This window comes from Microtus pennsylvanicus, chromosome 7 (assembly GCF_037038515.1).
Source record: "Microtus pennsylvanicus isolate mMicPen1 chromosome 7, mMicPen1.hap1, whole genome shotgun sequence".
Classification (NCBI taxonomy): Eukaryota; Metazoa; Chordata; class Mammalia; order Rodentia; family Cricetidae; genus Microtus; species Microtus pennsylvanicus.
In genome coordinates this window covers 122,927,129-122,951,035 of record NC_134585.1, presented here as the reverse complement: position 1 = coordinate 122,951,035, position 23,907 = coordinate 122,927,129, and the positions used below count along the sequence as shown (strand labels likewise).

General features: G+C 57.0%; 1 protein-coding gene across 4 annotated transcripts; it reads right to left on the bottom strand.

Annotated features, from left to right (window-relative positions):
• Positions 1-2,051: 2,051 nt before the first annotated feature.
• On the bottom strand, positions 2,052-17,982 carry Zbtb7b (zinc finger and BTB domain containing 7B). 4 transcript variants are annotated; one of them, XM_075978441.1, is made up of 4 exons: positions 17,827-17,982; positions 17,389-17,487; positions 4,661-5,832; positions 2,052-4,313 (listed from the first exon to the last, which is right to left on the bottom strand). In XM_075978441.1, exons 3-4 carry the CDS (start codon positions 5,824-5,826, stop codon positions 3,851-3,853), a joined length of 1,629 nt encoding a protein of 542 aa, XP_075834556.1. In that variant the 5' UTR covers positions 5,827-5,832; positions 17,389-17,487; positions 17,827-17,982; the 3' UTR covers positions 2,052-3,850. The 4 variants fall into 4 exon arrangements, with proteins under 4 accessions (XP_075834556.1, XP_075834557.1, XP_075834555.1 ...); XM_075978442.1 differs by lacking the exon at positions 17,827-17,982 and adding an exon at positions 17,659-17,677; XM_075978440.1 differs by lacking the exon at positions 17,827-17,982 and adding an exon at positions 17,642-17,668.
• Between the last annotated feature and the right edge of the window lie 5,925 nt (positions 17,983-23,907).

Below are 23,907 nucleotides of genomic sequence, written 5' to 3'. Positions count from 1 at the left end.
CTACCCAGGGAGCAGATGCAGAGATAGATGTGCAGCAGGACTCTGGACTGGAGGTGTCTCTTTAGGAAGTTGCTGACTTGAGAGAAAATGGGGCGGTGGTGGCGCACGCCTTTAATCCCAGCACTGGGAGGCAGAAGCAGGTGGATCTCTGTGAGATTGAGGCCAGCCTGGTCTACAGAGCTAGTTCCAGGACAGGCTCCAGAACCACAGAGAAACCCTGTCTTGAAAAACCACAAAACAATAGAGCTCAACTGTAAAGCCGAGGGGAAAGAGAGGCTGAGGAAAGCAGGAAAGCCTAACCCTTATTAGGCCAGATGTGAGCAATAGGCTTGGGACCAACACTCACTCCATAGCTGAGGGACCAGACCACTGGTGTGGTTTGAGGAGACATATTTCATGGCATCAGGATGGCGAAAACCAGGTCATGAAGCAGCTGACAAAAGTGACTCAGAAGCCGAGTATGTGGCTTCTGTGTGAGGAAGAGGCTTGGGATCCCTTCAATATAACTTCTGTGATTAAAAAATAGAGGGCTGATTTAATTCCATCATCTGTTTCTGAGACAGGGTCTCTCTCACTGTGTAGCTCCTGGCTGACTAACCGGGCATTTGTTATGTGTACCAAGCTGGCCTTGAATTCACAGGGGTCCACCTGCCTCTGCCTCCAGAAGGGCTGGGATTGAAGGTGTGTGTCCCTCCGGCTTAATACGGTCTAGGCTGGTCTTGAACTTTTAGCCCTTCTGCTTCAGTCTCCGTAGAGGAGAGGTCATGTGCCACCCTGCGTGACTCGAAGAAAGGAAGCTCGGTGATAAAGAATTGGCTTTACACATAAGGGATATAGCACCAAAAGATGTTTTTATATCCTAGCACATGGAAGAGGCCAGCCTAGACCAGATAGTAAGATCATCCTAAAAATAATACACATATTAAACCGGAGGGACACACATCTTTAATCCCAACCCTTCTGGGGGTCTAGGAATGTAGTGGCCGAGCACCTGTTGGGCACCCACAAAGTCTGGGGTTCAATCCTAGGTCTGGACTAGGATGCAGGAAGAGAGCATGCTGAGGTAGGCCAGGAGAGTGTGGGTGAGGGGCATCCGAGTGCACTGAGAGGAGCCTTCAGAACAGTCCAGCCTGTTCCAGCTCCCTTTTCTCTAGAAAGGAGGAGGCAGACACCTCACAGAGACCAGAGTGGGTGGTGGAGGCTGCGATGCTGGCAGTGGGGAAGAGTGTGCAGAGAAGCTGGGGAGGCTGAGGGATCCCCAGGGAGGGTTAAGGCGGGTGATGGGGAGGGAACCTCTGTACGATGGCTGCTCCTGTGAGCCTGGTCAGAGGGTTGTTTTTGTTTTTTGTCTTTGGTGACAGGTTCTCAACACTGTAGGCCTGAGTGTGTAGGGATTGTTCTCTCTTGGCTTTCGTAAGGCTTACCACATGGTCTCTCTTGAGTTTGAAGGTTGAAGACTTTTTCCGGATAGGTCAGAGGGCAGGATGAGAAGAAAATGGAGGCATCTTCAGTAACTGAGATGACCGCCTTTGAGGAGCACAATGGCTGACCCCCTGGCTGGGTTGGGGATGGTGTTCTAGCTATGTCCTCCCTAACTGTGAAGAACACTGGTGAAGCCAGTGTGGTGGCGCACGCCTTTAATACCAGCACTTGAAGGCAGAGGCAGGCGGATCTCTGTGAGTTCAAAACCAGCCAGGTCTACAGAATGAGTTCTAGGACAGCCAGAGCTACAGAGTAACCCTGCCTAGAAAAATAACCAAAAAACAAGCTAAGCTGAGCAGGGACGGTGGTTAAGGCCGCCTGCCAGCAGCTTCGAGCCTACCAAGCCTTCCTCTCCTCCTAGTGACCAGGACAAAGGGAACGCACCTGAAAAGAAGCCCTTGCAGCCCCTCCCCGGAGCTCGTGAGATCGAAGGCCTTCCCTTGTCCCCTGAACCCCAGGGACCACTTCAGAAATCCACTGCCCCCAAAGCAAACCCCTCTCCAGCCTCAGAACCTCCTGACCCCTCCCACTCACCCCCAAAATAAAGGAACCAAAAGTGGACACAAGTATGAATCTTAAATTATTATTCTTTCTTCCATCACTTACACCCAAGGTGGGGGTAGGGGGAGATGAAGGGGATGGGGGAGGGGGAAAACGCTTTCCCCCACTAAGGCACTGAGTGGGAAAGCCGCAAGTAGAGAGAGTGGAAGTCACAGTGTCTCCACTCTCTGGGACTAAGCCCCAGGTTTCTCCAGCCCTGGGCTCCCCTATCACCTGAATTGCTAAGATGAGGCCCAGGGCTCCCGACCTCCCTTCTAATATATTACATCATCACTTTTTAAATAGATACAGGGACTGGTCCCGCCACCCCTCCCTGTCTGACCCCTCCCCACTGTTGGGGGTACCTGGGCAGCTGTGCAAATGGGCAAGGAGGTGCATGGGGAGAGGAGAGCACCGGGCCCCTGAACCTGCCCCTTTTAAGGAGGGGGAAGGGCCACCAGGCCAAAGGGGGTAGGGGAATAGTGCAAGGCAGAGCCCAGGCCGCAATGGGGGTCCAGCACCCAGCGGGGAAGGGGTAGGGTGAAGATTCTTCTCCACCCCAGGAGAATTGGTAGTTTAAAATGTGAAATTGGATTTCAACAAGACCATCAGAAGAGGCTATGTACAGAACGGGGGTGGACTCAGTCCTAAGAGCAACGGGCAAGGTCTAAGGAACGGACTCCTTTCCCCTAGGTCTGCTCCTCAGCTCACTTAGCTACCGTGTTGGCAAGGGGGCACCCGTTCACAGGCCAGGATGGCTGGGTGTGACACTAGCTCACTGAAAGTGGTCGCTGCGGGGCGCTCGCCCTTACAGGGCATGGCCACCAGATGGCGCTGGCTTGCCCGCGCCCTGCAAGGCTACCTCAACCCCTCACCCCAACCTACACCCAGCGCCTGCCAGCCCGGGGGCGGCGTGAGTCAGGGGCAGCAAGCAGCAGAGGCGGCTCCAGCTTGCACCTGGGCGGGGAGGTGGGGAGGAGAAGAGGGTAAGACGCCCGGCCCGCCCTGCCCTCTGGCCCCAGGGAGGGAGCGCCAGGAACAAGACATTCCCTGCCCCGGGACGCGGGAGGGGAGAGGTGGAGAGCTCCCTTAGCTGGGAGGAGCCCTTATGCTACCCCCCAGGGGCGGGCGAACCAATCAAGCCACCCTGCCCCCTTCTCCAGGACCCCATGACTCAGCATTGGAACTGGGTGGAGGGGGGGGGGAACTGGGATGGCTCCGTCCTTACAGGCCCAGTTTCCCCCACCCCGCACCCCAATCTTTCAAGCTTCTACCATGTTACCCCCACTTACCCTTCCTTTGCCACCCCCCTTTGCATAATTTACTGCCAGGAAAAGGGAACAGAAACCAGGAAGGAGGGGTCTCGGAAGGGAGGGGCAGTCCACCCCCTCACACACAACCAAAACCCAGGGGGCATGGGAGTGCGACAAGGCTTTGGTCCCAAGCCCCAGACTCCTAGAAACCCGCATAGCCGAAGTGGGACCCCACAAATCAAAGATAGATTATTGCTTCAATTCCCCAGTAGCAGCTGGGGACAGGGACCCTACCTTTACTGTGTGTGTAAATATATGTACGTGTGCAGTGCCCGTGACATACAGATACACACACATAGATATTTCATGTATAACGCCTTGGGTGATCACCCCAATCTAGAGAGCTTGTGCCCCAAAACCTCAGCTTGAAATTGGAATGAAGGCTCCTGGGGAAAAGGGGGTTGATTCTGATGCCAACGAGGCTCAGGATCCCTGACCACTTGTCTTATGTGCTCCCCATTGTGTGGCACGGCATCCCAGGCCTGTGCTGTTCCAGCCTGGCCATTCACCCTCTTTTAAGAGGACTCCATGGCACCTTCAGCCTGTGGTGTGGTAGGTGTCCCCTCCTCCTCCTCCTCAGGGGGCCCTTGTGTAGTGACTGGGGGTCCTGTGGGGGCTGACTGCTCCCAGAATCGGGCCAGAGTGAGGCGGAAGGTGTCCAGGTGGCCATTGGAGAGGTCAAGGCCAGCGGGGGATGGGGTGGTGGTCGAGGGGGGCGGGTAGTGCGGTGGCGCATCATCTTTGCGGCGCCTTCGGGTGCGCACCTCCAGGCAGTTCTGGCCCTTGAGATGGCGCTGCAGGTGGTCCTCCTTGGCGAAAGCCTTGTGGCACAGGTGGCACTCATAGGGCCGGTCCCCAGTGTGCAGGTGCATGTGGTTCTTGAGGTCGTAGCTATGCAGGAAGCGGGCTGGGCAGTGTGGGCACGAATAGGGGCGCTCTCCTGTGTGCTTCCGCATGTGGATCTTCAGCTTGTCATTCCTGGTGCAACCAGGGGAAAGGGTGGCACCGGTCAGGCCTCCAGCCGCTCGCAGGCCTCATCCCACTCTCATCCCTCCCTGCTCTTTCCCCAGCACTGCCCCAGGATACTCTTTCTGATTGGCTCCTAGCTTAGTGGGCCCTGCACCACCTGCACCTTTGTACCCAGGCAACCTTCTTGGGCACTAGACAGTTTACAGGCATCCTCTCTGGTTGCCTCTTTTGGCCTCCCAGCTCGTTCCAGGAACCCACAAGAGTTCTGGTCCCCACTAGAACCATCTGCGGTCACTCTCTCAGATCCCATACCCACCTCAGCCCACTCTGGGCCCTGGGCCCCACTCGGTGCTCACCTGGTGAAGCGGACACCGCAGACCTCACAGGCAAAGGGCTTCTCACCCGTATGGGTCCTCATGTGGCGTGGCAGTTTGCCTGCTCCGTGGATTATCTTGTGACACACTGGGCACTCTTGGGGCATCTGTGAACGGCGTTTGCGCACCAGCTTGTCTTGGCCATCCAGGCCTGGTGCCAGGGCGTCCTGGTGCAGGGAACTTAGGTAGGCCATCAGGTCAGGATCGATGGTATCTTCATCTGAGCCCAACTCCTCTGGTGATAGTGAGGGCTCGTTACTCTGTGTTAGCCCATAGGCTGGGGGATATGCCAGCTCCTCCTCCTCTTCCTCACCCTCGCAGACCTCATAGTTCAGGGGCCCCTCAGGAGGTGAGGCAGCACCAGCGGGAGGACTGTAGCTGTCCCCAAGCCCACTGCCCCCAGTGTTGCCCACTCTACTAACCACCCCTTCTTCTTCGTAGCTCAAGGGATGGGTGAGTACCGTGGGCTGCTCAGGGACCAGATGGTTTGCTCGGGCCCCCTTGGTTTGAAGAAAAGCTTTTCGGGGTTTGCGACTGCGGCGGGCAACAGGTCGAGGTGGCGGTGGCGGTAGGAGGAGGGGCACCTGTGGAGGGCTATCTTCACCATTGGGCACTCCCGAAGCTGAGGCTGTGGAGGTGGCAGTGGCAAAAGCCTCCAGGTACTGTCGGGCTCGCTCACAGTCATCCTCATCTGGGCTAGGGGCTTCTAGCCCACTACCTTGTAGAATCTCCATGCAGGCAGCAATGACACAGGGGATTTCCAATAGCCGCGCAGCTTGGAGGACGGCTGGCATGTTGGCGCTGCTGGTTGTCAGTGTGGCTGTGTAGGCAAATTCAAGCAGGGCACCCAGGGCCTCTGGCCCTACAAAGTCCAGCTCACACACACCGGCCCCTGCTCCTCCGGTAGCCGTCCCGCCACCTCCTCCTGTTCCCATAACCGTGCTCCCCCCACCCTCCGTGAAGAGCTTCTTGAAGTAGTGGCTGCAGGCGGCCAGCACAGCCCTGTGGGTGCGGTACTCCAGCCCCTGCGTCCTGATGGTGAGGTCGCATAGATGGCCCAGCTGGCGCTGCTCATTGAGGCAGCTCAGCAGCTCACTGCTGTGGTCTGGGAATGGAATGCCAATCAAGTCATCTTCAGGGCTCCCCATCTTCTCCTGCAGGGTCAAGGACAGGGTGAAGTTAGAGCCCTCCTTCCTGTATGGGGAGCTGGCTTTCTTACTGGAGGAGGGCCCCATACTGGCCACTCTTTTAAGTGCCTTATGTTTGTTAGTATCCCATACCCTTCCAAAGTGTGACCTCCTTCTACGTCAAGTACAAAGGAACTGCTGTTTGGACAGATGAAGCAACTGGCTTTCCAGGTGAGGTGCCACACGAGTAGGGCCACCGGCAGCCCCAGCCCCCCCTCACCTTCCCTATCCCCTTGTCCTTAAGAAAAACCACTGAGCTGGGCAGAGGTGGCGCACGCCTTTAATCCCAGCACCCGGGAGGCAGAGGCAGGTGGATCTCTGTGAGTTCCAGGTCAGCCTGGTCTACAGCAAGTTCCAAGACAGGCTCCATAGCTACAAAGAAACCCTGTCTCGAAAAAAAAAAAAAAGGTTTGGGCTTCAGAAAACGAACTAGAAGGACTAGAAGGACATGGTGACACTGGCTTGCTTCAGACATCTGCAAACTGGGGAATGGTCTCTGGTAGAACCTCCTGGTAGCTCTGGTAGAGGCCAAGGAGACTTCAGAATGATAACACACCAAAGTTGTCAGGGAAGGCATGTCTCGGTTCTGTCACAAGCATACCCTACAAACAAAAGGAACCATCCTCGCCAGATGGTGGTGGGGCTGCGCAGGTCTTTAATCTCAGGGGATAGAGGTGGGCAGATCTCTGTGAGTTCAGGGCCAGTCTGGTCTACAGAGAGACTTCTAGGACAGCTAGGAGTACACAGAGAAACTCTGTCTCAAAAAGCAAATAAAAGAGTCATCCTCTTCCTCCTCATGCCCCCGCCCCCAGAAAGCCACCCAAAGTTCATCTTTCCTTCAAGATCCCCGCTCCCCACATCCTCCCTCATGGCCAAGGAGCAAGATGCTGGGGTGTCACTGGCGCAGGTACTTCCTGCCCCCCCAGATAAGCATCACCCCTGCTGCTGAAAGGCCAAGTCCCACCCCTGCCCTCCCTCTTAAACTGTACCATCTCTCTTCCCCGTTCCAGAGGACCCTGCCTCTCCAGAAGCAACCTTAAGTGTTTCACCATCCACAGGGGTGGGAAGGGCAAGGGTTGGAGAGTGGCCTAGTTGAGTGACCTTGAACAAGTAAGTCTGTGTGGTAAGGGGCCGGTGTACCAGGCATGGCACAGTGCCTAGCACACAGTAAGGGCTCAGTCAGTGGTCTGGCCAATACTTTCCTATTACACAAGAAGGGGTTGGGGATACCAAGTGTGGTGGCGCACACCTTAAATCCCAGCACTTGGGAGGCAGAAGCAGGTGGATCTCTGTGAGTTTGAGGTCAGCAAAGTTAACTTCCAGGACAGTCAGAGCTCTGTAGAGAGACTCTGTCTCAAACAAAACAACAACAACAACAACAACAACAACAACAACAACAACAACAACAACAACAACAACAGGGGCTGGGTAGAGAAGCTGCAAGAGCCCAGTCCATCTGTGCTGACAGGTTTAGTCTAGAACAGTGGTTCTCAACCTGTGGGTCTGGACTCCTCTGGATTCCAGCTGGCGGCACTTTTACAGGGGTTGGGAAACACAGACATTTGCATTAAACTACAGTTGTGCAGCAGTGATCAGAAGAATCTTATGGCTGGGGTCCCGACAAGGTGAAGGACTTTTAAAGGGTCTCAGCGTTAGGAAGGTTGAGAACCACTGGCCTAGAGCTAACAGAGACTGGAGAGCTGGGCTCAACCAGGCTTGAGTTTGAATTCTTAGCTTTGGTCTTAAGCAAGTGATTTTATCTCTGAGCCTCTTTCCTCATCTTGATACTGGATAATTCCAGCTGACTCCAGGGGTTGAGAGGGGTAAGTGAGGCCAGGTGTGGCAGAAGGCCTGACACACAGTAGGACTCAGTCAGTAGTTCAGCCTCTGGGTAGATTCCAGCGCACGCGGCCCTGCTGGGAGACAGGTCGGCCTCTCTCCTCCCTGAGGGAGCCAGGGAGCTGCCTGACCTTGGACAAGTCACTTCCTTTGCGCTGAGGCCTAGTCCTCGGTAAAGGCGACAATCCTTAGGGCAAGTCCCTCTGACATTTTGTCAGTGTCCTCCCTGACGTTCCAACAGCTGGTCAACCCTAGCCATCTTTGGGAAAGACTTTTGGGGGGTGGGGGTGGAAGTCAGGGGCTACACTGTCACAGTGGCCGACTTGCTGGCCACCTTCACCGCAAAGATGGAGCGCTATATGAAGCGAACGGGGGGGGGGGCACTTGTCTGCTTGGATGTGACACCTGGGAACCCTCAATAGCTCATCTGTCCCCACCTTAAGCCCCCAGACCACTTCTCCTCCTAGGGGACCAAGCAGTATGGAGTCCTCTCCCCTCCCCGTACTTTACATATGGTTAGAAAGGCCCCAGGACTTAAGAATAAACAAAAATCAGGTGGGTACCAAGAGTAGAAGCAGCAGCCGTGGCTGGCTGCCACTTAAACAGCAGTGGGCACCCTCCTGGGCACAAGTGCATCATATTCCTCCTAAGGGGCACGGGTGGAGCTATCCTTGCTGCCCATTGGCTGAGCTGGGCACCTGGAGACACGTGGCTCACCCCATCCTTCACCCTCCTTCCCTACCCACTCCACCTATTCCCGTTGGTAAACCTGTCTCCTTTCTCCCACCCCAGGGCTGATCTCCATGGCAACTTGGTATGGCAGGTGCACTGTTTGGCTGATCTTGCTATCAGGGCACAGGTCCGAGTGGTTCACCACCAACTCACTCAGGGCTCGGGCAAGGGTGGGTGTTTAGTTCCTTAGGCCCAGATCCAATGCCTATGGCCACAAGGTATCGAGGAAGGACTAGAGAGGCAGATGGCATACAGCGGAGGAGAGGGTGTTCTGGGAAATCCCCTAGCCCTGGCACCCATACCAACTGAGGTGCCACCTGGAACTCTGATGGTGCCAACCAGGCCAAGGGGGCACTCCTAGCTCTATCATATGGGAGGAGTTGGTGGGGTGGAGGCCTCCCCTTCTTTCTGCCAGGGTGGGGCACTGGTGCCAGTGTGCCCACCCCACCTTGGGCACCCTTCCCACATCTGTATCCCAGAGGGCCCAGTCCCCTTGAGACGCCCCATGTAGGCAGCCCATCCCCACCCAGCCTGGCATGCCCCCTCTTGCTAAGACCTTGTGGGCATGGGTGTGTGTGGTGGTTGGGGGGGGCAGCTGTGCCAGGGAACCAGGCAAGGTCTGTTTGGTCTGTTTGCCTGGTAGGGGAAAGTACTGGGGGCCCCGCCCCATCACTCCCCTCTTTCTTGCCACCCCCCCAGGCTCCCCTCATTGTCAGGCCTGCTAGACCGGCCAGGCCAGTGGGCAGCTTTCTTGAAACCAGGCCCTGTGAAAAGCCTGCACCATCTTTGGTGGGGGGAAAACTTGAGGGTGACATGGTGAAGGGTGACAAAGATGGGAGTCCCTATGGTACCCAGCAGTACCGTCTACCAGACAGCCAAACACAGAGGGTGCTGGCCTTGAGAAGACAAAGGCAGCTAGAATCTTCCAGGTGCTGACCTTAGGCAGCTTCCAGACTAGGGCTGAGGGGCTCCAGGGCCAACCATGCCGGTCTGAGCCAGCTGAAGGGCAGGCATAGGAGGCCCTGAATGGGGCAGCCAAGTAAAGCTGGCTCCCCCTTCTCCCCACCTTGGGGATTAGGGGACTGAGGCTTAGTGTGGGGGGCAGCCGACAGAACCAGGATTAGTGGCGTAGAAAATAGATGTGGGCTGATACACAGCCGCACAGAGCATCACCCCCCACCCCGCCCCCATTCCAAGGCCCCTTCTCTGCCAGGGAACCAGAGAGGGTGAGGACCAGGCGGAAACACCTTCCTGCTAGGGATGACTGAGACCCAAGACTGCCCAGGGCTCCTGGTGCCTGGGCTGGTCACCCCTCCCCCCCTCTTTCTCCTTTCTGCCCCCACCCCCTAACCCCAGCTCCAGCCTCAGGTTCTCTTCCTGTTTTTTTGGAGCGCAGTTTGCACGAAGCTAGGGCTTTGGCCTGTGGCTGGACCAGAAGGATAGGGAAAACTGGACAGACAGTTCAAAGTTCTCGGGGACCCAGGAATCCATATTCCATGATTCCCTCCAACCTTTCTGGGGCCAAAGGGTCACTGACATCTTAACTGCTCGGTTTCAGGCAGGTGAGGCGGCTGAGCCACATATCACTGGAGGACTGGAAGAACTTACACAGACAGGGCCAAAAGACAGGTCCTGGGTCCAGGGATGCCCAAGACACTTAAAGGAGCTCTCCTCTGCAGCCCCTCTAAACTTGTACATGTCTTTCCCATCCCCCCATGTGACGCTTCCCCCCCTCCTAACCTCACCACCCCCAGCACTCACACTTCCTGGGGGCCAAGGCGGGGAAGAGAGACCGCAAGCCACGAAGGGGGAAGGAGGCAAGGGGAGTTGGCTGCTTCCCGGTGCGGTGGGGGTTAAGCTCCCACCAGGTCCCGAGCCTGGTGCAGGGCTCCTGATTTGAAGGTTACCACCATGCTCCTTTTCTCTCTAGCATACGACCCTTTAGCCCATCAAGGGGAATGGACCGAGATCAAGATGGCGGAGGAAGGAATGGGGCGCTGCTCACATCTCCACCTCTGTGGACCCCAGCTCACGGGCAGCCCCTGACTTTCAGCCTTCCTTGTTTGGACCTCTCTTTCAGTCTTTCAGCCTTCTTCTTTCCACCGGCTGTGGCCTCTTCCCAGCACAGGATTGAACCTGTGTTCCCTTCCTTAGTTCTGATGGGCTTTCTCGTCTCTCCCATCTTGTCCCACAGGCTGCTGCTAGGAACCGTCCTCAGAGATTTTCTTCCCATCTCCCATCACTTCTCTCACTGACCTCTCCTGAGCCCAACATCAACCACGCTCCAAGTGTCCCTCTCCAAGCCTGTGCAGGGCAGACACGGCCGAAGAGCCAAATCAAGACTCGGGCTTCTTCCACAAAGCCTGGTCTTAATGAAGAAATGGTTTAATTTTGGGTACCCATACCTGCCTTGTGAAGGAAGCAGAGGACCAAAATTTGGGAGCCACTTGGAGAAAAGAGGTGGGAGAGGTAGGGTGCACAGCGAGAGCGGATGTGGGGTAAGGGGGGACAGCAAGTGCCTCTCTGCCCGTCAGAGTTTCCAGCCCTGAAGCTACTGGACTTTCCCCAGAAAGTGGCCACCCTGAGCCAGGTAACCATTCACTGGACAGACCCTGGTCATCAGGGTTCCCAGCAGAGTCCGGCTAGCCAGTGCCAGCTCTTCTTAGGGCTAAGGAGAATACTCAAAGTGCCAGGGTCTACCTTGTATCCCCCTCCCCCCAAGCCATATCTTTGGCTGGGTAACTAAGCTGGCTGGTAACTCCACACCCGCTTAGCCGCAGGCAGAAACCTGAGCCCCCCCAAGCCCCAGAAGACACCCCAGCCGGGTCCCCGGAGCCCAGCTCCCTGTAGGCCTGTCCAACCTCCTGACCCGGCCCAGCAAGCAAGCTTCCGTGGAACCTTTCTTCTGCCTTTCTTGGTCTGCTTGGGTCCCTTAGACTCTGAAGCCTCCCCACACTCCAGTGCCTCAGCTCCTCTTCCCTAAAGCCTCCAGTTAAACCTGGGCACCCTCTTCCTAGCCTGTTTTTCAGCCCTCCTCTGACCCTTGGCCAATTCTAGGCCTCCGAGCCTCCCCTGGGGCCTGACCTCCTGAGCCAGAGTAGGGCCTACTCACCTGAACGCTGAGGGGCCTTGCCGGCAACTCCTCCTGGTCCCTGGGGGCAGCACGTTGGGAGGGTGGGGGAGGGATAACTGGGGGGGGCAGGGTGTCTGTTCCCCCACTCCAGCTCCCTCCTTCAAAGGGGCCGCCCACGACCTGGCCCAGTCCCTCCCCCTACAGCCTTAACCCTCTGGGTGCTGTCCCCCTCCCCCAGCTTGGAGGGAGGGGTTACAGAAGAGCTGGCAGCGTGGGAGAGGGCCCAGAGTCTGCCTGCAGTGCCCAAAGCCCCAGCTGTCCCCACCCCCGCCTGTCCTTGCTCAGTCCTAAAGGGGGAAAAAGGTGAGGGGCAGGAAAGGTAGGAGCTAGGCCAGTCCAGGAGGACAGAGGTGAGGAGGAGCAACGGGAGAGGTTGCTGGAGGTGGGACCAGGAGAAGGAAGAAGGGAGGGGAGGGGGAGGAGGGGAACTCTGGACAGTCAGTGCCAAGGGTGACAGGTGCCCAGGTCCCAGCCCCTCGGGGTATGTGGGATTATGGGACCATAAGGAGACCCTCCAGACCCTAGAAAGCCCTTGCCCCTTGCTGGGAGCTGTCCGGATTCTCTTCACCTTGTACCAGGCTGGGGCCCTCAGGGGCTGGGCAAGGCGGCACCCGCCCTCCTCACAGCCTCACCCCAAACCCACTCACATACCACAGTTCCTCGCCAGGGCGCCAGTCCTGCCAACCAGGCCAGGGGGCAGCACTCATGCCAGGACCCCAGTGACCAGGGGGACAGAGCTGGCTGAGGAGGGGTAGACATACTGGGGGAGCTGTAGGCACCGAAAGAGGAAGGAGCTGGGAGGGGGCATCTGCTGGGAAGCTCCTAGCCCCACCCCTTGCGCAAGCTACTGCTCCCCTGGCTGGTTGGGTGGGACCCGCCTGGGCCTGAGGGGCAACTCAGGAAAGCTCTGAGAGGAGATGAGTGGCCACAGAATGTCATGCAACTCCTGGAATTTCTTACTCTTGGGATGAAAGATACCCCAGTGTCCTCCAGAGAGTAGGCCATCCCAGGTCCTGGTAGGCTCAGAGAGAATCACAGAAATGTCCCCTAAGATACCCCCTCCCTGCTACCCCCAACAGCTGCTGGCTCAGTGCCGCTGGCCTGTTGCTCCTCACCGGCTCCCGGCCTGGCTGGCAGCTACCCACCAGGATGCTGGCAGTCCTGCCCGCCTCTCCCTCCTACCCCCTGCTCGCAGTGCCCTATGCCAATTGTGGGCCTGGGGTGGGGGAGGGTCACTTCTATGCCTTGGTGCCAGGCAGGCGGGCCCAGGCCCCTGAGGTCCTATAGATAAGCCCCAGGACCCTGTCCTTAAGCCACCTCCTTAAGAGGAAGCATATTGCTCAGGGCTGATACAGAACGCGGATAGACCTATGAGCAGTTACTGAAGGATCCACGCCCCAAGGTGGGGACCAGTGTCTCTCCTGTCACCAGGCGCCAATCTTCCAGCACTCCCCCTGCAAATGCTTGGGCACCAAAGTCCCTGCAATTCCTAAGAGCCCCAGTCTAATGCCTAGAGCTTGTGAGGGAGCAGGGTGGGGCTGCTCCCTGCCCTTTGATCCCCATAAAGGGAGGGAACTAGCCTGGAGGGCAGGGGGGCAAGGGAGGAGTTCATGGGGCCCCTCATTTCCCCTGCCAGGGGCATCAGGGCAGGGTGTGGGCATCTCCTGGGTGGGGCTCATCCTAAGGTGAGGATGGGTAGTATGTCTTAGCATGAGAGGTGCATGTCAATACGTGGTGTTATATGGGAATATAATGGTAAGAACAAAGTAAGGAGAATACAGAGGCTCTCTACGTTGCAACCCATCCCAGTCCCGACTTTACCCTTACCCAGAAACACTTTCAGACTCAACCAAATTGAGATCTCAAAGAGGACTACAACTCCCAGTGTGCACCACAACTGTTTTACATGTACCTTGGGAGTTGTAGTTCCCTTAAGGGGCCCTGGGTTCTCTTCCCAAGAGCTTAGTGGGTAGGTTAGGGAGAGAATGGTCATGGACCTCCCCAAAGCACAGCACTATTTAAGAAGAGTAAAAACAGGCTAGGAGGTTCATGGTGGGGAGAGAAGACCCCCTTATTCCAGGCAAAGGGGGAAGAAAGAAGGAAGGAAGGTCGAGAGGATGTCTGTTGAAAGGGGCATATGGGTGGGGAGGAGCTGGGGGGGGGGTGGAAACAGGAAGGAAATTGAAGCCAGAGACATGAAGTCGAAAGCAAGTTCTTGGGGGAGCCCCACTCTGAGGCGTGGCAGAGACTGGGAAGACATTTCTCCTGTCATTCTGGTGACCTGGGAAGGCATAAGAGGAATTAGTGATGTTCAGTGGTATCGAAGTAACGTACTGTGTGTGTGTGTGGGGGGGGTTATCGGCTCCATTTGCCCGTCACCAGCCCTCTTTTGCCAAGGGCACCCTCAAACTCTGGGTGCGGTATAGGCATTTGCTGGGTAGGAAGCCCCGAAGGTCCTTAGGAAAGCTAGAAGGAGAGGGGGAGTTGGGGTAAGGGCCCGATGGCAAGTACACTGAAGGCAGCTGCGGGTTAGGCCCAGGTGTGAGGTCAGCGTAATGGCAGGACGGAGACCACAGAAGCCTCGGGGAGGAGTGAGCTAATGTCCCTGTACCACCTGTTTCCACCCGTCTCAGGCTATCGGCCAGAACACTGAGGCATTTGCTGAAGATTTCCTCCTGGACTAGTGGCCTATCAACATAAAATATGGCCTCGTAGGGAGCCAGATGGCCACTGGGTATCTCTCCCTGGTAGAGATGGGCAAGAGAACAGCTTTGAAGACACTTTTTTTGAGTTTCCCAAAGTTCTGTGACAAATACTGACAGGCCACAAGATTACTGCCAAGGCCTGCGCTTGGCTAAGTGGTGGTAGTGGGGTCTTTCTTGGTCCTCCAGTCCTTGATGGTGGTGGACCCAAGTCATTCTGTCCCCTTCTCCCCAGTCCCCCAGGCCTGCATTGGCACCTGGCCGCTTCTGTGTTGGCAGGACTGGAGGGGGGGGGCAGCAAGGCAACTTCAAACTGTCCGGGCAAAACGTCAAGTTTACTCACGAGTTTACTCAGCAGGAGGGGGAGAGGCCAGAGCAGGCACACCCCATGCCAGGGTCCTATCCATCTGCCTGTCTCCACCTTCCTCCCCCACCCTCGTTTCAGCTCTAGGCCAAAACAGGCACAAGCCCCAAGGCCTGGTGGCAGGGCTGTCTTAACTCTCAGGAAGGTCAGAGAGCCAAGCAAGCTGGAGGCAGGAAGCCCTGAAGCAGGCCCAGAGGCTTCTATCAGAGGGCACTGCCCTGCCTGGAGCCCATTTATTCCCCATCTTAGGTCCTTGGCCTTGTGCCAAAAAACTGGGCCTCTCAGCCATCTAGAAGAGGGCCTTGCCTCCTCCACCTGAGCAGTCTGTTGGGCCAGTAACTTCTGACCCCAAAGTCCACTCCTGGGCTGGGCCTCGGGTACCAACATGATGCCATTCAGGATCCCATTCATCTTACCCTTGGCCTGGAATGGGGGGCCAGCACTCTATCTGACCTACTTCCCTTTCCTCCCCACCTGTTTTCACTCTCGGCTTCTCTCCCCAAGCCTTCACTGTCCCCACCCCAGAGGTGCTCCACCCCCCCCCTGTCTGCTGGGTCCCCTCCCCCATTCTTCCCCAGGGTGCCAAGTGCAAGCACACAAAGGGCCCGATGGTGCATTGTTAGCCCAGCCCCCGCTGCCCGCCGCGCCCTCCTGGGGCAGGCACTAGGCCAAGGAGGAGCTGGGGGCGGTGGGTGCCAGGGGGCACCATGGGGAAGGGGAAGAGGGCAGCACCTGTCTCCCGGACACTGGGGCCATATCACCTGGACTAAGTAGCGGTGAGAAGGGCCCATTAGAGAAGGCTTGTCTTCTTCACCTGAGCCTAGTGGGCACTGCTTTCTTCCCCAGAGCCCCTTTCTGGCAATATTAACCCCTTCCTGACCCCAGGCTGGGGGGAGGTGCCCAAGGGAGGGGACAGTGTCTGGGGGTGTCAGCAGGCAGCAGCGTGCCTACAGCAACCATGTAACAGAGGCACGCTGGGGGAGCTGGGGTCCCGGGGGCCAGGGACAAGAAGCACTAGCAGAGATTTCTCCCTGTTTCATCAGCTGCTCCAGGGGGAGCCCCCTGTCCTTCTCCCCAGTTGCCACTAAGGAGGAATACTAACTACCATCCAAACCCAGTCACAAATATGCCCTTCTCCAGCCCAGCACAATACTTATGCCCAGTATCTCTTCCCAATCTAATGTCCACTCCATGCCAGCTCTATAAACAGTGCCAGGAGGGTACAGGGGTGACCAAACCAGTTGGTGTGTGTGGGGTAGCAAAACGCAACCCCATAATCCTCCAGGCCTTAGCGCCCCCCCAAAACACATACTCCCTTGGGGAACAGAGAGTTTCTATCTTGGTTTAACTCCTCACTTCCCAATCTGGCTCCCCCAACCCTTGATAAACGGTCCCCTTCTCTAGGAATAAGTTGGGGCAAGAAGAAATAGCTGCGCTGACTCATTCCCATTCTCAGCTGCAGCTAGGGGTCTCCAAAGCATTCAGGCGGGGGTCAATTCAAGAACGCCCTCCACCTGGCCCGGAAGCCAGGACAGCTTGCCGGTCTCCCCCTCTCCCCAGCACCCACTTCCGGTGTCCCAAACTAGGTCAGCAGTGCTCGTTTCCTGTGGGTCAGCTAGCACCGGCGCCTCTGCCCCTCCCCTGCTCCGGACCCAGGCTCCCCGCCTTACCCCCCGCCCCCCAGGGCGCCCCGAGGTCTCACCACGTCTCAGCCGCCCTTTGATACATGGGGGATGTGCGGGGCGGGGGGCAGGGGACCCGCCCTCTCTCCAAACACTAGCAGGGCCGGGGCGCCTGGGCAGGCACGTGTCCGGGCACAACCCGCTGCCCACGCTGCCCCCCCCACTCCCACCCCCCCTCTCTCTGGCCAGGACACGTCGCTCTCTTACTTGGGTGGGGTGGGAGGAGGGGAGAGAAAGCTGGGAATGGAAAGCAGCGCCCCCACCCCTTTGAATGGCCACCCTCTGCCAGCGGCGCGCACTAGGTTTCTACCACACGGCGACCCCCGCTCTGGTTAGGGCAGGTGCGCCGGCGCCGGCGGCAAAACGGTGGTAGGTAGAGTTCTTATCACCCACCCGCGCGCTGGAGGAGTTGTGAGAGCAAAGGCTGACTTTGAAAAGGTGGCGGTGGGGCTGCAGCTTGAGAGAAGGGAATGTGATTGCGGAGCGGGAGGGGCAGAGGGGTCGTTCTGCCGAGCCGCACTACCGCTGGAGAGACGACGCGGCTCTGGAAGCGCAAGAAACCGAATAGTCCAGCCGGTAACTTTCCCCCAGAGTCGCGGTTCCTCCCGCCGCCCCCCAACTCCCATGCCACTGGCCTGGGTCCAGCCCACCGCGCCAGGGGGGCGCGGAGCAGGGGGGGGCACGCGTTGTCCTAGTTAGAGTCCGTCAGCATTTCCATTCCCTCCGTTCGGTCGGGCTTGGGGTCTTCCCCCTAAAGTCACGGAGGCGACTGGGAGAAGTTCAGCGCAGCTCACCCCCTCTCTATCCAATAGCTTACAGTCTGTCTGATATTAGAAGTGCAAAGAAAGTTTCTGGAGACCCTCCGCCCAGAGTTGGGGGTGAGGCTGTAGTTCTCTACCTTTTCCTCCAAGTTAAAAACCAATTCCAAAGACCTAGGAAAGCTATAGGGAATGAGACTGTTTGAAATCTGGTGTGTGTGTACAGGGGTCTCACAGGACGCACGAAGGACACTGCAGTACGCTCGAGTCTAGTGGACCCCGAGCCAAGGGACAAAAAGTAGGGTTCACTTACCTCTCAGCCCTCGGGTCCTCTCGCTGGAGCTGCAGATGCAGAGTGTGGGAAGAAGCGCTTCCCCCGCCAGGCCCGGGGGCTTGGGGCCCTGCTCCGGTCCTGGTCAGAAGGCCGCGGTCAGTGGCTCGCCGCTCGTTGCTGGGGGGCTCCTCCTCCGCCACCCTTTGCCTCCTCCTGCTGCCCGCCCCCCCTTGGCCGCGGAGAGCCGTACATTCACCTGGTTCCCACCCGCCCCCCCCAGGGCCCGCCTCACCTGTCCTGCTGTCTCACCTGTCCTCCCGCTTGCTTTCCCCCCATCCCTCCCCTCCCTCCCCCCGCCCCTGCCACCCCCAAACTCCCCCCCCACACCCTTAGCAACACCCTCTGTCACTTCCTGGTTTTTCATCCGCCCCCCCCAGGCACCCCCTCCCTCCGCCCAATAAGGACATAAACTTCCACCTCTTCCAACAGCTAGTTCCAGCAGAGAGCATATGGATCTCTCCCTTCTTTTCGCCCCCTTCCTCCGAGCTCTTACTTCGTTCCCAGAGCCTTTCCCACCCTTTTCCTTTCCCTTCTTTCCTTCTATCTCCCTTCACCTGCCGCGATCCCTCTCCCTCTCTGCTTTCTACCACTATTTCCTCCAGTCCACCTTAACTGGAGCTCCGCCTCCGACCCCCGTCCAGCCCTCTGCTGCTGGCCAGCTCCACCCCCTGCACGCCACCGCCCTGCCCGCCCATTGGCCTGAACACCCGCCTATCCCATTTGGGACGCGCCTAGGGTTCATCCAGGGAGTGGGTGGAGCTTGGGGCTGGCCTGAGACCAGAAGGGGAGGGAGGCCGAAGACTGTCCGCAGTGGCCAGGGAGCAGAGCAACCCCCTCAGGGACTTCCTCTCCTTCGAGAGGGGCTTCTGCGGGCTCGGCACCTGCGGAGGGAAGGGCAGGAGATGTTACAGATAGGCTGCGTGGGGAAGGAGTGGGGTCCCGCCAGGGGCTTTAATCAGGTCAGAGCCCCAGGAGGGAAGGGGAGAAGGCCACTGGACGTTCAGCTGCGGCCCCTGGGCCCATCCCCCGCAGAGGGAGCGGGGGAGTTGAGGCGGCCAGCACTCTGCGTCCCTCCCCACGCGTGTCGGCGCCCCGCGGGGAGGGAACGGTGCCCGGGGCAAGGAGCCTCTGCGCTCTAGCCAGTGCCCGTTGCTGCCTTGGCATTTTCAGAGGGGAGGGACCGAGTCTGGGAAGGGGAAGGGGGAGGTGCGCTCCCTCCCGGGCTCCCGCCTGTTCTTTAGTGGAGGAACAGACCCCCACCGCGGAGGGACGTCTTGACTCCGACACCCTGGTGGCCATCGAAGCCTGGGTGTCTTAGGACCTCTGTTTGTGTATCTGGGAAGGACCAACGTTCTTATTTCAGTGCCCGGCCAACAGAGGAAGGTAGCCTCTGAGGGACGCTTCCAACTGGGCCGGCGGTGCTACGTACCCCAAAAGGGCCCCTCCCACTGCTTTCAAACGGAATCAAATCCCGCTCTCTAGGGCCAGGTTCGGCTTTGCAGCAGCAGGCCAGGCCGAACCGGGTCGGACTTGTCCTTCCTTCCCAGCCCCCTCCGCAAAGGGCCTCCCTCCCTTTCCAGCAGGTGGCTCCGCAGGACACCAGCTCAACCTGTTGGACCACAATGGGCGGCGCCAGGGGGGCCCTGGCCCTCACCCGGGCTGACCCGGGATCCCCGAGCAGGGGGAGGGGCGGAGTCGGTCCTTCCCTCCCTCTTTCTCCTTCTCCCCCTTACGTGACTCAGCCTAGAGGCTGCCGCTCTGCCCCTCAGCCAGGGGCGGAAAGTGTGAGGCGCCCCGGAGGGCCGAGGCCAAACCAAACAGCCCCCCATCCCAGACATTATCTCACTGGAGAATTAGGGGGCAATAGGGACCAGTGGCTAGCAGTAGGCATGGGGAGCTCTGGCTCGAGTAATCCGTTCCGGGTTTTCCTATCGTCCACCCCCCCCCCCCCGCCCTGGGTCCAGTCTGATCTTTGCTCCGGGTTTTCTTAGCTCCTGGTGTTTCCAGTCGGGAGGATTCCGAGCCAGAAGTGTCCGTACTGGGTTTTTTCCCTCCCTCGCTGTCAGGGTCTTGCTGACCAGGGAACGGGCTGAGCCCGGGGCAAGGCAGCAGCGCTCGATGCCTAAGTAAAATGGGGAGGGGGGGGAATGTTGCTTTCACAAGAAGGGTACAAAGACCTAGGAAAAGGATTTGGGGGAGGGTAGAAAAGTGGCCCAGGACTCCAGAAAGGCAAGGAGAAGGTCTGGTCACTAGCTCCTTGGGAACCGAGACACACCTGCCGTCCCGCTGGAGTTGCGTCTGACTAGACACAACCCGGATCTTTTGCGGCTTGATTACCACTCTCCAGCAGTCCTGGAAATCTACTGTTAGCTCCTCAGTGGCTCTTTTCCAGGTTTTCCTTTTTCTTGTGGTACAAAGTTCCCTTTCATGTTGGGGGGGGGCGACTTGAAATTCCTGCCTACTATCCAACTTTTGGTCCTAACTGCCAAACCGGAGACAGAAAAGACCTTAAAGCGCTGGTGGAACCCCATCCCCTTACAGGGAGCCTGCACCCCACAATCCCGATCTCCTATACATCTGAACTGGTACTGGGAACTGGAAGGCAAGTGTGGGGCCTACAGGGGCCCCTGGTAAGCGCCCCCTTCTTCACGTTCAGACAAATCTTCAGGCAACTTTCTAGATTCTAGACTTTAATGTATGAGGAAAATAGGTGAGTAAATACCCCGAGAGTGAGGTGTTTGTCCTGAGAAGGATAAAAGCCCTAGCAAGAAGGACTTTATACCTAAGGCTGGGGACAGCGACTCTGAGTGGCGACCTGGTTACGAGACTGGCTGGTCCAAGTACACCGAAGAGTGGCTGCTGAGCAGTTACGAGGCTTGTAGAGTCACGGAGAAAGAGTGCAGTTGGCTGCTGGAGGCTAGGTTCTCTTTGGCAGGGTCCTAAAGTGAGTCTGGGGGCCCGTTTCTGGTTGTGGGGGGCTGAGCTGAAAGCAGCTCCTCCGCTTGCACCAGGCGCCCACCTAAGCTCTGCTCCCCCGCCCCTTTCCCGCGGCTGCCTCCGCTTCCCTCGAAAAACCCGCCGCCCAGGAAACCGCTGGGGGCGCTCAGACCGCAGCCCCCTCCCTGCTGCCGCCCCCCAGAACCCCTACCGCGACCGCCCAACCCACCTAAAGGGGCGGTGGCTGCCAGGGGTACTCCCTCCCGCCGACTCCCCCCACACCTGCGGGTAGCACTATTTATAACTGCGTGCCTATTCTGGGCCTCTCGGCTGGAGCCCGCTGCAGCGCTGTGCTAATCGCCGCTGGGATCTCTGTGCCCCCCAGGGCTGGGGGTGGTAAATATAGCTTCAGGAAGCTCCGGGGAACGTTTTCCAAAACTCTTGCGTCCCAGAGCAGGCAAAACAGAACCCCTCTGCGCGCAGCCTGCTTCCTACTCGCCACCAGGTGGCGCAAAGCTCCTAAATCCCAGCCAGCTAGGGGTGTAGGGTAGCGGTCCCGAAGCCCGGGCCGTGTGGCTAAGGGGTTGTGGATGGTTCCAGATTTGAAACTTCAGGAGGATGAAAGACTCTGGAGTCCGAGAGCCACCTAGAAACGGGGTGGGGGTGGGGGCTTCTGCATACGGAAGGAGAAATTCATATGTAAACGAAATACAAAGTCGTTCCTTGGGAGGGTGTTAGTGCCGTGGTGCCTCCATGATTGCCAGCCTCTCCCTGCCAGTGTCTCTGTCTGCTGTGGAAATGTGGGACTGTGGCCCCATCAGCCCTCAAACTCACTTATTGTGATCCCTTTCTTACTTCTGTGTGTCCCGTCGTCCCCACCTCTGTCTCCATTCCAGCCAAGGATCCAAATGTAATTTACAGAAAAATTTTTCTCTTGCTGGGATACTTGAAGGTCATTTTTAACTTGTTGGTCTGGTCTGTTCCATTTCAACCCCAACTATTCCCCTAACCCTTGGGGCTGCTAGGGGCCACAAGGAGCCCAGGGGTAAGCTGCAACTCCCCTTTCTATTCCTGGCATGAGCTCCTGAAGCAATAGCTTGAGTGTTAAAGACCCAAGCTGCTCTTTTTAGGAGAGAGCACTGGGAGAAGTTGCCATATTTCCTTTTCCTTTCTAGAAGAATGGGGATGTTGTTGATCAGGAAAACTAGTCTGGATGGTTAAACAAAAGGTATTTAGCGCTAGGTGGTGGTGGTGCAACCTTTAGTCCCAGCACTCAGGGGAGTTCGAGGCCAGCCTGGTTTACAGAGAGAGTTCCAGGACAGGCTCTAAACAGAAACCCTGTCTTGAAAAACAAAAAACAAACAAAAAGTTGATCCAAGGAGCCAAGGACACAGTGAGCTTCGACGGAAACAGGTTCAGTTTAGGAGGGCCGCCTCTACACTTGCAGGGCTCTGCCAAGGCAATTAAACCATTTCTACCAGAAGAGAAGACAGATTAATGAGGAACCCTCATTTTGGTTCTGTTTTCTTTTTATTTAGACAGGAGTCTTACTATATTGCCCATGTTGTTCTCTAACTCCAGAGTCAGCCTCCAGAACAGGTGGGGGAAACAGATGTGTGCCAGCCTGGCAAGCCGTAAAGCTGAGATCTCAAAGTGTGGGTTCACCGAGTTCTATAGAGCCTTGTCCTCTGACCTTAGGATAAATCACTTCACCTCTTTGGGCCTGCTTCAAATTAACGTGGTATAATTACCTTCGTTATCTTGTCTACTTGCGCTGTGTACGTAAGTGTGCACGTTTTGTCGTTGCTTGGTTCTAAGATAGGGTTTCACCAGCACACTCGAGCCTGCCTGTTTGTTGTTTTGGTGTACTACACTCGAGCCTGCCTGTTGTTTTGGTGTACTTTTGCTCCTGAACACACACACACAAGTCTGGAGGTCAGAGGACAGCTCTCAGGAGTTGGCTCTGTCCTTTCATCATGTGGGCCCAGGGGACTGAGCTGACCAGGCTTGACAGCAAGAACCCTTATTCCCTGAGCCATCTTGCCAGCCCCAAAGTATACTTAAAAAAAAAAAATACTGGAGCCAGGCACTTGGGAAAGACAGGCAGATTTATATGACTTTGAGACCAATCTCATCTTCCAGGTTGGAAAAGCTACACATTGAGGTTTTTATTTTTTGTCATGTGGACAGTGGTGGCACACACCTTCAATTCCAGCACTCAGGAGACACACAGGTGGCTCTGTGTGTGTTGAAGGCCAGCCTGGCCTACAGAGTAAGTCCAGGACAGCTGGGGCTATCCAGAAAAACACTGTCTTGAAACAAAAACCAATCATTTTGGTCTTGTTTGAGACAGGGTGGGTCACTCTTTAGGCCAGGCTGGTTTTGAACTTACTGCGTAGCCCATGCTAACCCCAAAATGGAGTAATCCTCTCGTTTTCACCCCCAGCCACTGGATTATAAACCTGAACCACCACACCCAGCTTAAAGGAGACGTCTTTGAGAGTCTAGAAGGGGTTTCCAGACCGGGTGACATGTCTTCCCACTGTAAGCTTCTCCAGCTGCTGCTCCTTGGGCCTCGGTCACTCTTCATTCTTTTCCTTCCACCAGCTCCCCACTACCTATCCCGCCACCATGCACAGCCCTGGCCTCTGCTCTCTCTATCCACCACGTCCCTAGCCGTCACCCTCTCTTCTGGCAAAAGCCTTTGTGCTCAGACCTCAGACTCTGGGGTCCACTTCCAGGCACTGTCCCACTTAATTCAAGGACGATTTAGAGGGGAAAAAAGGCAGTGGGCCAGGGCTGAATTAGGGAAAAGAGGAGCTGGCCAGGCAGAATGCAGACTCTCGAGGAAGGAGAGGCACTGGTGCAGCCCTCTCTCCCTCCTTTCTACCAGCAGCTTCAGACCTCTCTATTCCTTCTGCAGTGCTGGGTGGGGTGGGGGATGGGCGAGAGGGAGGGTTCAGAAGGAGCCAGGTGGCAGTTCTGTCCTGCAGTTTTGGTTATTTGGAAGGGTACTGAGCAGATATCGTGGTTTATCCTTCTAATCCCAGGTCTGGGGAGGCTGAGACAGGAGGATTGCTACAAATTTGAAGGCAGCTAGGACTCAAAAAATCAAAGAAAGAAAGAAAAGGGCACTGATCAGCAAGGCTGGAACAATCATGACTTGTAGTAGGAGCTCTAGGACCACCAGCCCGTGGTGACACACGCCTTTGATCTCAGTACTTGGGGGAGGGGAGAGACAGGCAGATCTCCGCGAGTTCTAGGCCTCTGGCGGCAGACGGACAGCACACTCCTCTTACCGCCGCGCTCGCTCCGGCCCCACAGCGGACTAGTAAGTGATCCTGTTTTCCTTTTGAAAAAGAAAAAGGGGGAAAAGCATGCACCTGTAATCCCAGCCTTGTGGAAGTTTTAAGAAGAAAAAGGAAGCGCTAAATGTACTGTTAAGATGTTCTAGTACACAGCTCACACAGGAAAGGTAAGGTCCAGGACTAGAGAGATGGCTCGGACCTGGGTTCAATTTCAGCAACCATATGGCAGCTCACAACTGTAACTACAGTTTCA

Coding starts and splice junctions, on each gene's coding strand:
- Zbtb7b (XM_075978441.1), bottom strand. CDS start 5,826: ATGGGGAGCCCTGAAGATGACTTGATTGGCATTCCATTCCCAGACCAC. Junction 4,314..4,660: donor TGCGGTGTCCGCTTCACCAG/GTGAGCACCGAG, acceptor TGGTTGCACCAG/GAATGACAAGCTGAAGATCC.